This window comes from Leptonotus elevatus, chromosome 11, assembly GCF_054856555.1.
Source record: "Leptonotus elevatus isolate MCC_2025b chromosome 11, RoL_Lele_1.0, whole genome shotgun sequence".
Taxonomy (NCBI): Eukaryota; Metazoa; Chordata; class Actinopteri; order Syngnathiformes; family Syngnathidae; genus Leptonotus; species Leptonotus elevatus.
Window position 1 is genome coordinate 8559967 of NC_141249.1, and position 14132 is coordinate 8574098.

General features: G+C 36.5%; 1 protein-coding gene across 12 annotated transcripts in view; it reads left to right on the forward strand.

Moving 5' to 3' along the window:
• Positions 1 to 14132, forward strand: part of ptprsa (protein tyrosine phosphatase receptor type Sa) — a 230770-nt gene that overhangs the window by 107247 nt on the left and 109391 nt on the right. For all 12 annotated transcript variants that reach the window (XM_086088834.1, XM_086088833.1, XM_086088839.1 and 9 more), the window contains 2 exons: positions 9684 to 9829; positions 12248 to 12389. In XM_086088834.1, coding sequence (XP_085944960.1) covers positions 9684 to 9829; positions 12248 to 12389 — 288 coding nt within the window. The remainder of the gene's footprint in view (positions 1 to 9683; positions 9830 to 12247; positions 12390 to 14132) is intronic.

Consider the following 14132-nt stretch of genomic DNA (forward strand, 5'->3'; position numbering starts at 1 on the left):
ATATAATGTAAATCCAATACATCTGTTCCAGACACCCCAAAAATATAAACAAACAGTACATTATAATAAGTAATATTAATAATAATGATAACTGTAGGGCCATTCTGTGTGACATTCTGTTGTTCTTCCGGGCTTCAAACTTAGGCAACAATTGAAACCTTATAAAAGGATATTTGAATGAATTTAATGAATTTGTCAGTATATTTAGCTTTTTCACTTCCCTTCTCAGAGATACTCGCAAATGTGCTGCGTTGCGTGTGTGATGTCTCTTGTGTTTGTGAGTCACACATATATGCTGACAGAGCTAACCTAAAATACAATAAATATCCTATAATTTATAAGGTCTCAACTAGTGCCTAAACTGAAAGGCTGGAAGAACAACAGAATTGTTGTGAGAATGTCACATGTGACAGGAGAATGGTCCTGTAGTTTTATGGAGGACCAAAACTTCAAAAATTAAAAATAAATGAATGAATTCATTAATTAATAAATGAATACAAATGAAAATTAAAAACAATTATAAAAAATAATTCAATAAATAAACACAAAAAATAAATATGAATGGAAATAACAACACAAATATATATTTACAGAAATAAATAAATAAAAGTTAAAAAATAAATAAAAATACGTATAAAAATGAATGTGGAAATAAATACAAGAATAAATACATACATAGAATTAAATGTCAATAAATAAATGAAAACGCTCTGCTTTCGCTCTAGTTTAACATACAGAAAACAACGTGGAATAAATATAAGTGACTCTTTGGCCCCATAGTGGCTTATTGAGCAGTCACACAAAAAATAAGCACAGAAAAACGTTTTTATTTGACTGACAAACGTGCTGCAGATTTGTGTTTATGCTCGCTAAATAAGAAAACACAAGTTGGGCATGTGCATCAGATGCATTGTGAGGGGCTCAATTCTGGGAAATGGGCAGTCAAGTCATGTGCTTTTTTTTTTTTTACAGTAACCGAGTGGATGATCAAAAAGTTTGACAAAATTTGGCAAAAAGAATTGCAGAAAACCGAATCGTATGACAACTCATGGTTCTGGCATGAGTGACTCCCCTGGGTGGGCAGCCACACTGAATGATTTTGAAAAAAATAAATAAAAAACTGTGTGCATTGCTTGTTTTTTTCCCCCATTTTGATAGCTTTACTTCTTTGTTTCTTGTCTTCATTCGCTGCCAATGCCATTCTTTCCCACTTTTTTCCCACTTAATTTATGTGTTTAGTGACTGTCAAATTCAATTGACATGTGCCCAGCTGTTGTGTGATTGGCCCTGATAATTTGTTATAATCTAGTTTTTTTTCCCCCTTTGTAAAATGGGAAGAAAACAGGTTAATCTTTTATTTAGTCTCAGACAGGAAGCAATGCGCCAAGAAGTCTCTTGGCACTCTTTGCATTCTTGGAAGATGGCAACAGTTTGGAAACCTTTTCTTTGGCCCCAGTTAAATAATTTAGAATGTTTAAAGAATAAACAAGCACTCAGTAGTGCAACTCAAGACCATAAAACCTAGACAGCACATGAAAACATTTTGACAGTCATACAGTATGTAAAGAATTCCTGTTTGCATTCAATGGAACGTCTATATTTGAACATAAAATGTTGAGCAATGCTGGTTGACCTCCAAGTTGGCCAGATTTAAAAAACAATTTTACTTATTAACAGTAATGGAAATATAAAGAATCATTCTTCAGTTATACAGAATAAAGTTTAGGTAGCCACCATATAGTAATATAAAATCAAGAAATAACTGCGTTGTAATGTAAATGTCCAAGTCAAATTAAACGGGTTGATCAACATTGTTATTAGTCGATCTCAATGTCAAGAAAAACGACAGTTTTGGTGCCATTGGAGCCTTTCTGTTTTCCATTTACTTCATATAGCCATCACTTTCTTGGCTTATGTCCCTTTTTTGCTATTATTGGAAAATTACCGCCATTATAACGCAACTGAACAGCATGGTAAGAATGAGACTTTGAAATTAGATTTTTAAGATGAGAAATGACTGAAAATGTCACAAAATGTTACTGTATTAAAAGTGGAAACAAAATCAACCATCTGCACCTTCATTCAGATGAATGCTTCTTTTCCTGGTCAATAACTCATTCTTACAGTTTTTTTAAGAGTTATGGTAATTAACTCATAATAATGGGATAGTAACATCCTTGGAAGTAAAAAAAATAAAAAATCTGTCAAATGCAAATCACTCTTGTGCCAACACCTGACAGAGGACTGCCACCCCCTCGTACCTCACAAAAATCAGTAACACGATGAGCCAACACATCATGACCCACAGCCAAGCAGCCATTACAGGCATACAAATACTAAATAAAAAGAGTGTGCAATCACAGTGACACATTAAAAACATTACAGCATAATCAACATTGTATAGGCCTGCAATGATGATGATGATGATTTTTATTTTTCCTGTGCTCACTGCTCACGCACATGTAAATAAAGCCATTGGTCCATTTAATTTTGCCATTACCACAGTACAGGTCAATCTGATTAGTCAATTAATCAATTGAATAATGAATAGATTAATAGATTCTTAAAATGTGTATATATATATATATAATAATTAAAAAAAAAATTTTTTTTACTCAAATTTAGAAAATACTAATCAGTAAACTTGTACATGTATGCTGTAAGATTTGTATGAAAATTGTATTTATTTATCTGAAAATTCAGGCTTACAACTGAGCCACTGCATTTAACAAACAGGTTGCAGTCTGTTTCATGTTTGAACAGCACTGAAATAAAATATTAAGGCTTAATGTTCCATTAATATAACATTCTTCCAAGCTTAATGTGTGAATCCTAACCCTAAGTAAGACGTTTTGTTGAATATTCCCATAAAAAAAATTGATGTTAAAAAATCGATTCGGCCGCATACCGAATCGATTCGAGAATTGCGCGCTGTAATATCACGATATATTTCTGAATCGATTTTTTTCTAACACCCTTATTTCCAGGTATCCAAATAAAAACACCATGTAAAATCAAATAAAAAACATGTTTTGGTTGACATTTTGTCAAGTGTAGTTTAATTTTACTTTGCACAATTTTTCGCTTGAGATTTATGAAGTGATTTGTTTGTTAGTGTCCCCACGCATCCCGTCTCTTTCTTTAAATTTTTTTATTTATTTTATTATATTTAATGAACCAGAAATGTTTCTACTTTCTCGAGTGTGTCTTGTAAACAATTTATGTTGCTTTTGCAATTTGTCTTTCCTTCTGGCCAAAGCGGAATATAGTTAAAACATTTTTGAGTTTTTGCTCTCCACTGAATTAATATTATTTCTTCTCAGTGTGTTAAAGAATACTTAGTGGTGAATGCTCATTCTTACCCCATTCCCTACCCCCCGCTTTTTTACCCACAACAGTTTCATTGGGACCAATTTGTGCCTATTACAAGCATGCGACTCTTTGTAGTAATGCTGCCGCGTACCCAAAACTCGCCACATCTGGGTACCAATCTTATTTCATACAAGATTTCCACATCCTGCCGCAAGTCCCTTGTGGTCTGAATAGTCTCACAAGTTTGTTCGCAGTGCAGTTGACGTTGATGGTACACTGTATGATGCAATGAGCAAATTATTTGTACAAACTTATATGGTACTCTTGGCTCCTTTTATACTACAAGTTGTTTAATGACCTTCTCTTGCCCCATACAAGCTTCTTTTTCTTCTTCTTCTTCTTCAGTTTCCTTCTCTTTTACCATTTTTCCGTTTCTTGTGCTTTAATATAGAAGGACACATTTCTTTTATAATGTAATATCTAGCATGTATGCCACAGTTCTGCTCAGTTTGCCTGAAAAATATCCATGCTGGTCTTTCACTCAGAGAAAAAACTCCATCTAAAACAAGGTGAAAACTTTGGACAAAGATTTCTTTACTCAAAAAAAAAAAAGACAAATCCAGATAGTTCAAGTTGTTTGGCCTTTGTGGGTGAATGTGAGTGATTGTGTGTGAAAACCTACTGACAAGACAAGCAATAGTTTAAAGTAAAGGCCTGGTTGCCATAGTGATGGTGCTTACCCAAGCAGCCCGTGTGAATTGGCTTTGATTGATGTTTTTGTGCTTGTGTGTGTATGCATGTGTGTGTCTGTGTGCAACACTGTAGTGGCGGGGGGTGCAATTCAGACCTAGGCCTTCAGTGGGGACTTACATTACATAGAGGGAGAGAGAAACGACTCCAACCCTCTACACTACAATATTATTTCTACCCAGTTCATAATCAATATTTATAAAACAATACAACATAAACATAAAAACTTAAAAGCTTAAAATACATCATACTCACCAGAAATGCTGATTATTTATAGGGAATAAAATCCATCTTCCTTTCTTTGTTCCTCAAAGATAGTTAACTAAACGTGTAGTCAGAGCTGGCCAGTTGTCACACTCGTACATGCTGCTCTTAAAATACCAAATAAATCATTTTCCGGGTTGAAAGGGAGCTACAGTGTTGGCTGAAATAAGCTCAGTTCAGCTCAGTTTTTTTTTTAAGTCAACCTTGAAAAGTATTGACTATTTGGCTCTGATCAACAAATCAGAGAAAAATGCCAACGTCACTGTAAGCCTGCAAGAAGGCCTCGTTTGGTAAATCTGAAATCTGATTGGTTAAAAAATATCTAACATACACACTAATGGATGTGAGCCAGCTAAAACACTTTGTGAAATTAAGGTAATAGTCTGTTGGAAAAAAATAAATACAATTTCATGTAGGTTTTAAACTTAGGTCAGTGCCTCTGACAGTGATTAGGCCAGCAAAGAAGGCATTGTTAGCGCTTATTGCACAACACTGCATGCACACACATAACTACAAAGGCAAGTATTTGCATTGTAGGCTTCTTCAATGCACCATTACAAGATTTCGATTCACAAATAGTTGCATCTGATGTTGAGTGGTCTGAAATGTGTGTCTGAGTCAAATGAGTGCTTATAGCATTTGTTGTACACGTCTTATGTACTGTATTGAATACCCAAAGACATCACAAAAAATGTAACCCCACCATTTTTTGCCAAAACTACCACCCAAAAGGATAAAGTGCTTGACGTGTTACGTCTAAGAATACTGTGTTCTTTTCAAACATCTCCACTTCAAAAAATGTCTTTTTGTACTGTGAAAGCTGCCAATTTCTCTGCCTCTTTCTGCAAATCACGGAAGGGCTTTGTGTCATTTTGTCATCCATTTCGCTAATTCACTGGCTAATGGCTACCATTTATGACCAAAGAAGCTTTTCTCCATCTATTACGGCATTAGTCAATAAAGACACCCTCATTTCTCTCGCCACACCATCCTATCAAATAACAGTAGAGTAGGGAAAATTGAGCTTTCTCATATTTATCTGTGGACTTTCCACTCTCTACTATTTTACAAGCACATTGCCAGTCTATTTGGTCTTATCGCGTCCAACAGAGGTAGCAGCCAGTAGCAGGTGGTAGCTGTATTAGCGAAACAAGCGTCTGTGCGCGCAGTGTGAGTTTTGCTGTTCCCGCTAGCCAGCAGCGTTTGCGTTGATGTGTTCTATTATCAGGGACTTGAAAGGGTATAGGAGCCCCCATGACTGGCTATTTTTGTTCAGGCTTTCTCCCCCTGCTAAGCAGATAAAGCCAAGTTGTGTGCGCTTATTTTGTAGAAGAAGACTTTGGGCAGGAGAACTATACAACTCGGTACAATTCTCTTTTAAATGTCATCCATATTACGATAGTGGAAGGAGACCTTTATTTAAGATAAGAAGCAAGCAACATTGATTTTGTAATATATGAAATTCACTAAAGGAAAGGATGGTGAAAAAAGCTCAAAAATTCAAAATTGATTTGGACAAAACAACCAGCTGTAATTCAAATTACCAAATGAATGGTGTCATCTTGTACTGGCTGACAGCCTACAACAATGCAGAATAAAGAGCATAGACAAATATGGGAACAGAAGATATCAGCTGAGGTGCTGTAGATGCTTCCTCAAGTCCAATACATTAAACATTCAACTATTTTATGTACCATAGGTAGTTGTCTAAAATAGAGATTCATGGGCTTGTCATGAGAATTTGCCTAAGAAAAGACAACACCGATTGGTAGGAATTTAAGAATATATTGAAGTAAGTCCAGTAACGTATTATAATGTATCTAATTTATAAGAATATGTTTTACAACGTAATGAGCTCATGGAGTCAGTGAAGTGATTAAGAGGAAGACAAGTTGAAATGAGAAAAAGAAAGAACACTTCAACCTGACCTGAATACGTCAGCAGTTAAATGCATGCACTCTCGGTGTATTTATTGTTATTGCCTCCCATCTTATGAGCATCAAAATAGTAAAGTGGGAAATATCAAATGGACAGTGGGAAATTAATCAAATAGTGTTTGCCTTCAGTCACAGGTCGCTTGTGTTTTTGGTTTTATTTATCTTTATTTTTTCTTGATGAAAGGCACAGCTCAACATAATTTCAAATGCTACAGTCAAATAAAAAATACATTTTGCTTGAGAATAGATATTTATTTATTTATTATGCAGATATTTTCAAAGAAGTAAAGTAGATGCATTATCAAATTGCTAACTCTTACTTAATATTCATGACCTTAAAATGTTTTTGTGATGTTTCCTTTATTATTATCAGATATGTAAGATCCCAGTCATAAGAAGAACAAAGTTTATTGGTAAATAGAAAAAAAATAATTTTATTATTTTAACAGTAACAAAACAATTTCCCCTTTCATTGTTATGTTTGGATTTTGTAAATAAAGTGCACAAAGTGATCATCAGACATACATTTTTTTTAGAATATCCCCCAAAAAATAAGATTTTTACTGCCAAACAAATGTTATGAAAAATTTAAGTAGAATGTGTGTTTAGGGAATCCAATAAGAAAAAAACAAAAACAATGAAACAAATCTCTCTTTCAGTGCACTTATTTTTTATTTATTTATGAAAAAACAAAAAACAAACAATTGATGAAAATATAATAAATGAAGTGTAAGGAACAACAACAAATCTCTAAAGCCTTTAGTTAAAAAAAGAAACCACACTGTGGAGAATTAATGTGCTTGCTTATTTGCACTCCGAAGTCACGTGACGGCACAACATCAAATCACAAGAGCAGGTAGGTGGAGCAAAGATTGCATGCTCCGTACTGAGTGAGTCCGGCCTCCTGGCTATCGCCTGTTTGACGAAACCGCAGCAGTGCTTACAAACGCAAGACTGAAGCCACTGTATTGATTTCATCACGCTAGTATCGATCCGATATTGATGGTGACTTTGTATCGATACTATCAATATTCGGATCAACCCGACCACCACTAACTTTCAGGAATAATATTACTATAAGAATGAATGCTACTTAACAAGGTATATTGCTCACTTGCGTCATACTGGATCTGGGTGTTACTTAAGTGCAAGGGGATTAACTTTGTATATGGAGCTTCCCTATCTCGCTTTAGCCAATAATACATGCAGGGACTCTCCTTCATGTGTTTTACAGTGCCTGGAGACTGGTGTCAGCCTCCAATCCCTTAATTATTAACTTGACGTTTTGCGCTTGCCGTTTGATCACCACACATCTCTATGATTCAAATGGATCATCTTGCCAAGGACACACTGTCTTTCTGTCGCTATCTCTCTCTCTCTTTTTTTTTTTTTTTAATTAGACAAATAGCATTAGGGCTTAGTGGGACATTTCATTGTATTTTTGTGTTTTGGTGAAGCAGTGGCATTTGGTTAACTTCATTACAGTACAGTACAGTACAGTTAATTCGCATAGGCAAGCCGATCTTCAACTAAAAATTGTGAATTTCAGAAAACTCTCCTTTCTCCTGAGCTAGTCTTAAAAATCATTTTTGAAGATTGTTATCCACCAAGTGAATCATCCCAACACTTAAACTGTAATTGATAAGAACATTTTATGTAGTTTACTATTTCAACCGTTTTTATACTCGTATCTGATCAAAAGTGTCACTTGTGCCAGACCATATTTTTTAATTGTATACAAAAATTTGCCATAATTCATTATTATGTTTATAAAGTAGTGATTATGTTGTGCAATTGAACATTATGTATAATTGTTTGTATGGTATTACATAATATGCTAGAGATGGGTGAGTACCGATACCAGATATCGGTATCAAGCTGATACCCGGCCTTTTATCAAAAATACTAGTGGTATCAGTACTCTGTATCAGTGACTACTCAAGAGTTGAGTACCCCTACTGGTATTGGTCTGGGATTAAACATCCCTATAATACATTGTAAATGTCCTGTGACAATCTTCATAACATGATTTAAAAAATATATATATTTAGACACATCGATCTGGAAGTGAATTTCTATAGGCTGCGTTGTCTCTTTATTTAGTATAGACAGCACTGTTTAAGAGACAATCCCATTACTTCCTCTTCACCCTGCGCCCTTTGTCTCGTTATCTCTTCCCTCTCCCTTCTATTTCTTTGGCGAGGCAAAGACAAAAAGAAATCCCTCTAGGAATTGGGAACGTACTATCGCTATCCAATCCTCTACGTCGTTACCTCGAGGCACAGCAGCTGCGTGCTGGTTGTGATGTAACAGACGCGACAATAGCGAGCGTTTACCAAAACACAAAATTGTACCAATGAAGTTGTGCCAAAGTATAGCACATTCGATAAAACCACTATCATTACTATGACATTCAATAAGTATTAGCATACTTACATTTACGTGTCTCCTGCATTTTATTATTTCCTGGTGTCGCCAATACTTCCGCCATTGCTTCCCACGGTGTTGCCGAGGGGGCGTGACTGTAGTAAGAGAGAACCTAGGTAGGTCGGCATCTATCTTCGTGAAAACGAACCAGCCCTCGTCTCTAACCCTTTCCCTACATTTTACGGAGAATTGGGAAACTCCTTTGTCCGTGTGAACGCGCATTAATAAGGGGGAGGGACAAGAGGAGGGGTAAGGAGCGGTATTGGGATTGGGCCTTAATGTCAGTTCAATACAAGAGCAACTTGTGCATATCATTTATCATTTCCATCTCTAGTAAATAATAACTATAGTCTTCCAACTTGTTTACACCTGTGTTTGGCTACCAAATTGCAAAACATTTGGTTGATTGGTTGATAGAGAATCAAGGGAAGAAATCAGGAAGCTCACTATATACCTTTTTCCATAAAAAAAAAAAACCCAACTCCTATTTAAATCATGTGCTTCGCAGAACGGAATCACTTTTCCATTCTTACTTCTTAAGCCTCCTTTTCCCACGTTAGAGTAATGATCATTCTTACCATATGTAATTTTCATGTAACTGCAGCCTACTCAAAAATGCAACTTAAATCACAGTTATGCCGTGAATCAAGTAGGCTTCCTAGTTCCTACTGTATCTATAGGGATTATGTTTCTTGAGTCTTTTTCCTACAAAATCATGTGGGTGTATGATAGAGAATGAGTAAGTGTGGAGGGACTGCAAGAAGAGGGTTGCTAGTGTGGGTTTTGGTAATATGAAAGAATACCATCCATAGCAGGCCTTATATTGTATCTTTTAAGTTTTAAGAGTTCTGTGGCTGTAAATGTGATTTCTTTGACATCTAAAGTGCAATATAAATGTCATATTATTATTATTAGATGGATGTAAGTTGACACATTTGCTGGCAACTTAACAGCAGTTATGCTTATGTTTCTTCTTCCCTTCCTTCCCTACAGCACCACCACGGTTTACAAAAGTCCCTGTTGACCAGATCGGTGTCTCCGGTGGTGCGGTGTCCTTTGTCTGCCAGGCGACAGGTGACCCCAAGCCAAGGGTCAGCTGGAATAAGAAAGGCAAAAAGGTCAACTCCCAGCGTATAGAGGTGAGTCAATTCTCAGAGGATTTACACTTAGAGACGGCCTCTGATACCTCACGAGACGACACCATTGACTCTAAAAAGAAATATCAGTATTTCACATTCTTTCTGAGCACTTGTTAAACTCTCAATTTAGTCAGAAAAGTGATTCCAAGCAAGACATGAACTGCCTATAAAAAACTCATCTCCATTGAGATTATTTGGATATAGAACCCTTTTGAGCTCTCGTTTCTATTCTTTAAAAAAGTTTTCCTTGCTCAATTCTTCACACGGAGTTTTCAGAAATCCTATAGGCCTGAACAGACACTTTCAGTTTTTAATGGACAGGATAGATGGGTCAGTACAGTAATACTGTCACAGGACAGTAATACTGTCACACCGGGATGTGCAAAATTGGCAAACATTTGCTAAGTGCCACAATGGAATTTTGAGAATTGATGGCAAAATGCAAGAAACTATTTGAATGTCTGCTGGTTTTCATGAGCGTGGTTCAATATCGCCTACTTGAGAAGACAAGCTGGAAGAGGTGGTGACCAGGATGTGGCGGGTCCGAGAGAGTTTTGCCCACTTATCTTGGTTCTTGCAGCGTGTAAGTCCCAGAGGAGTGGGTAGGCGGGGACCAAGGATTTTTTCAGCCTAACTGTCCTTTGCTGTTGGATTTTGTCTTTTTGTCCAGACTGTGATGGAGCAACACAGGACTCATTCCATGACTGCTGTTATTTCCTATGTCTGTTGTTCATATTTAAACTGGCCTCCCAGACTGAATCACCAAAACTCTTGATTGATGGTCAGTGTCTTTTAATTAAAAAGGGGCATTGTTAACAAGTGCAGTGCGCGGTGACAAGCGCGCACATACTTTGGCGTCAAGGGACAACATGGGAGAGAGCAAAAATGCAAGAAATGACAACATCATTGGGGGAGGCTGAGCTTTTCAGTAGAGGACAACATAAAAAGTTGTGCTCTCCTTCTCTGCTGCATGTTAAGTGCAAAACAAAGCCAAGGGCATGACGGAGTCCATGAAAACGGACATTTCTCTTACCGCTTTGCATGCAATAAAAATATATATTTGAAGGGTTTTTGAAGTATTATAATATTTTTCCTACTGTATCCAGCCTCAAGACAGATGCTTTGATATTGATCGTGATGCTCTGCTCTGCAGTGTTTTTGCCTAATTAACCGTTCAGCCCTGAGACACTCAGCAAAGGAGCAGCAGGCTTCTCAAGACACATATTTAAATCTTGAAGTTTAGCTGCAACCCAAAGATCTCCGCAGGAAGCCCCTCTTTTCTTCAATGATAACCCGCCTTTGGAAAAATAGCCGGGGTTTGCTGTCAGATGGACTCTCGGAATGACCATCTCAACCTGTCAGCCATTACAGCTTGAGAAAAAGATATGTTTGAAAAAGATCTGCCTGAAATCCAAATGTAAAACCTTCCTTGTATAAGGCAGGGTTCCTAACCACTGGACAGCACGGCTGAGCTGGGATGTTAACAATTTAAATATACAGTGCAGTGCAGTCATACACATTGCATACATTGCATTATTTTGAGTAATCTTTTTGGTGAATACATTCAATAATTTAAATTTTTGTAGTTAAGTCCAGCAGTATTTGGACAGTGACAGACCAGATTTGAAATTACACTGTGAAACTATTAATTTATGATTTTCCATGAAAAAAACCCCAACATAAAACAATACTTTCCATTTAGGAAAGACAGCCAATTTGTGCTGCTGTCGGATGGAAATTGGGTCAATTTCATATTTGTTTCCCTATATTTGTTTTTTCTATATTTTGTTGACAATGCCTCTCTTAGATGATACAATGTTAATGTGTTATTTAATTTAATGGATTAGTCAACAACTAATTGATTATCAAATTAATTGACAACTACTATTACTATTGATTCAAATTGTTTCAGTTACAATTGTTTAAATCCTCTGATTTCAGCCCCTCAACAGTAATTATTCTCTGATTTCTGTAGTCCTTCATGAAAGTGGGTTGACAATGTTTTGTGTTTAATCAATCTATATAAATATAATAAAAAATCTATCTATCTATATACAATATATATATATATATATATATATATATATATATATATATATATATATATATATATATATATATATATATATATATATATATATATATATATATATATACTGTATATATGCACTTAAATGTTTATATCTAGTAATCAATAGTGGCAGCACTCATGCCATTATTATTATTATTATTATTATTTAGCATATGACGAAGAAGTTTGGTGGAAATGGGTCAAGTAATTTTTGTGTAATCCTGCTTACTAACTGATAATGGTCAGTCATATATGGAATATCAAGTATGACCTGGTTGTCAACTGTTAGACATGTTTTCTCGAAATTCCAAATCACACACTTTTGATTTTTCACTTTGGACCAACAGAACATCGAATTTGACGAAGGTGCCGGCGCGGTGCTCCGAATTCAGCCTCTCCGCGCACCGCGTGACGAGAACATCTATGAATGTGTGGCGGAGAACAGCGAGGGCGAGCTCACAGTCAACGCCAAGCTGTCAATCATCCGAGGTGAGTCCTGCATTATGAAATAGCGTGCAGAGAGGAAGCTACATAATAAATCACAAAGTGGACATCATTGAGCTCTTGCAGTGTTTTTATGATGATATCTTACCTTGAGAATTTTTGTAGTGCGTTTGTCACAGACTGAAGGAATCTTATTTGGTTGAAGGACTACATCACATCATAAGAAATATTCCAAATGTGAGCAGCGACAGTAATTAGACATATAGAAAAAATCACTTCATTCACTTTGACAAAAAATAAAATAAAAAATATATAGACATCATGGTGAGAGTATCAGGTAGCGGAAATGTGAAGTTTGTTTTAATGAATGCCTTCTATAGGTGTTTGTTTCTTTTTATGTTCTACCATATGTTCTGAGAGAAAGATAACACGTGGTCACATGCAATTTTCTTCACACACACATGCACTCACACACGCACACGCGCGCGCACACCACGTCCTATCTGTTCTCTCCCGCTGCCATCTGCCATGGACTGGATGAAGCGGAGCTATAGTTGGCTGACAATGCACATGGTAGGCCCTGCTGGCTGTCAGAGGGATGAGGTGGGATGTGTGTGGGGAGGTTTAGGCCAGGCTTGCACAGCACGCTAAAAATAATTTGTTTTTGGTTTTTTTGTTACTGGTTTTAGTAGCTAGAGTGGTGCAAATACTTCAGGGTGACTGCCTTTGAAAGGGCATGGATCTTCACATTTTTGACAATTTGTGTATTTGATGTCATTTATGTTAATGCAAAGTCATGTAAAGGTCACAATCTGGGATAGGACCAATTTCATGGGCAACATTAGAATATATTGCTATAAACATTTCAATTAAGTGCATTATAATATTGGATACAGAATGGCCTGATAACAGAAAAACAATATATAACATAAATCAAAATACAATACTAAAAAGCAATGGTGAAGAAAGATAAAGTTGTGTTGCACTGAGACAGAGGAAGGTTGCAAGTGGAGCAAACCAGAAGAGCAGTAGGCAGGAAAATAAAATGAGGCCTTGGATAGAGATGAAGGGGGACTAAGGGGGCAATGTGGAATAGGTGAGGTGGAAAAAAAAAGAATATTGGCTCTTGGAACAGGGGCAGAGCGGATTATGGGACACAGGACAAGCCGCATGGGACACATCGACATTAAAGAGAGCGGCCGTGTTCTGGGATGTCAAGATGGCTGGTTTGGCCGGGTATTTGCAGGCAGTGTGTGTGCACATAAATATAAAGTTTGTATGGTCACAGCATAGTAAAAAAAGAGAAAAGTACACAAGCCTGCCTGGCTACCTGTTTAGTTATGCATGTAAATAAACACATGCTTGACAATTCAAAGTTGTCCTATGAAGAGACCAGTAACATTTTAATTTCCAGTGACCTGATTTGACTAGGACCAAATAGACTCAGTTTTAGAGTAACATTTACACTTGGAAGAGAGTAAAATGAAGAATTGGAAAAAAAATACTAAAAGTCACTCTCAAGGGTTGAGAAACAAACTCACAATCTTCAACTTGGAAGACAGCTGATCTACTCCCTGAGCCACGCAGCTCCTGCTGTATATTAGTATATCGCTCGTGTCAGCTGGAATAACTCCAAGATAAAAAAAATATCGGACCAAAAACAATTTTTTTGCTCTCCTCTTGGATTTAAGCAAACAGTAGGAGGGGCATAGCTCAGGTGGTAGTGTGGCAGTCTCCCAAGCTGAAGGTCGTGAGTTGGTTCCTCAACCCTTGAATGACTTTTTTTTT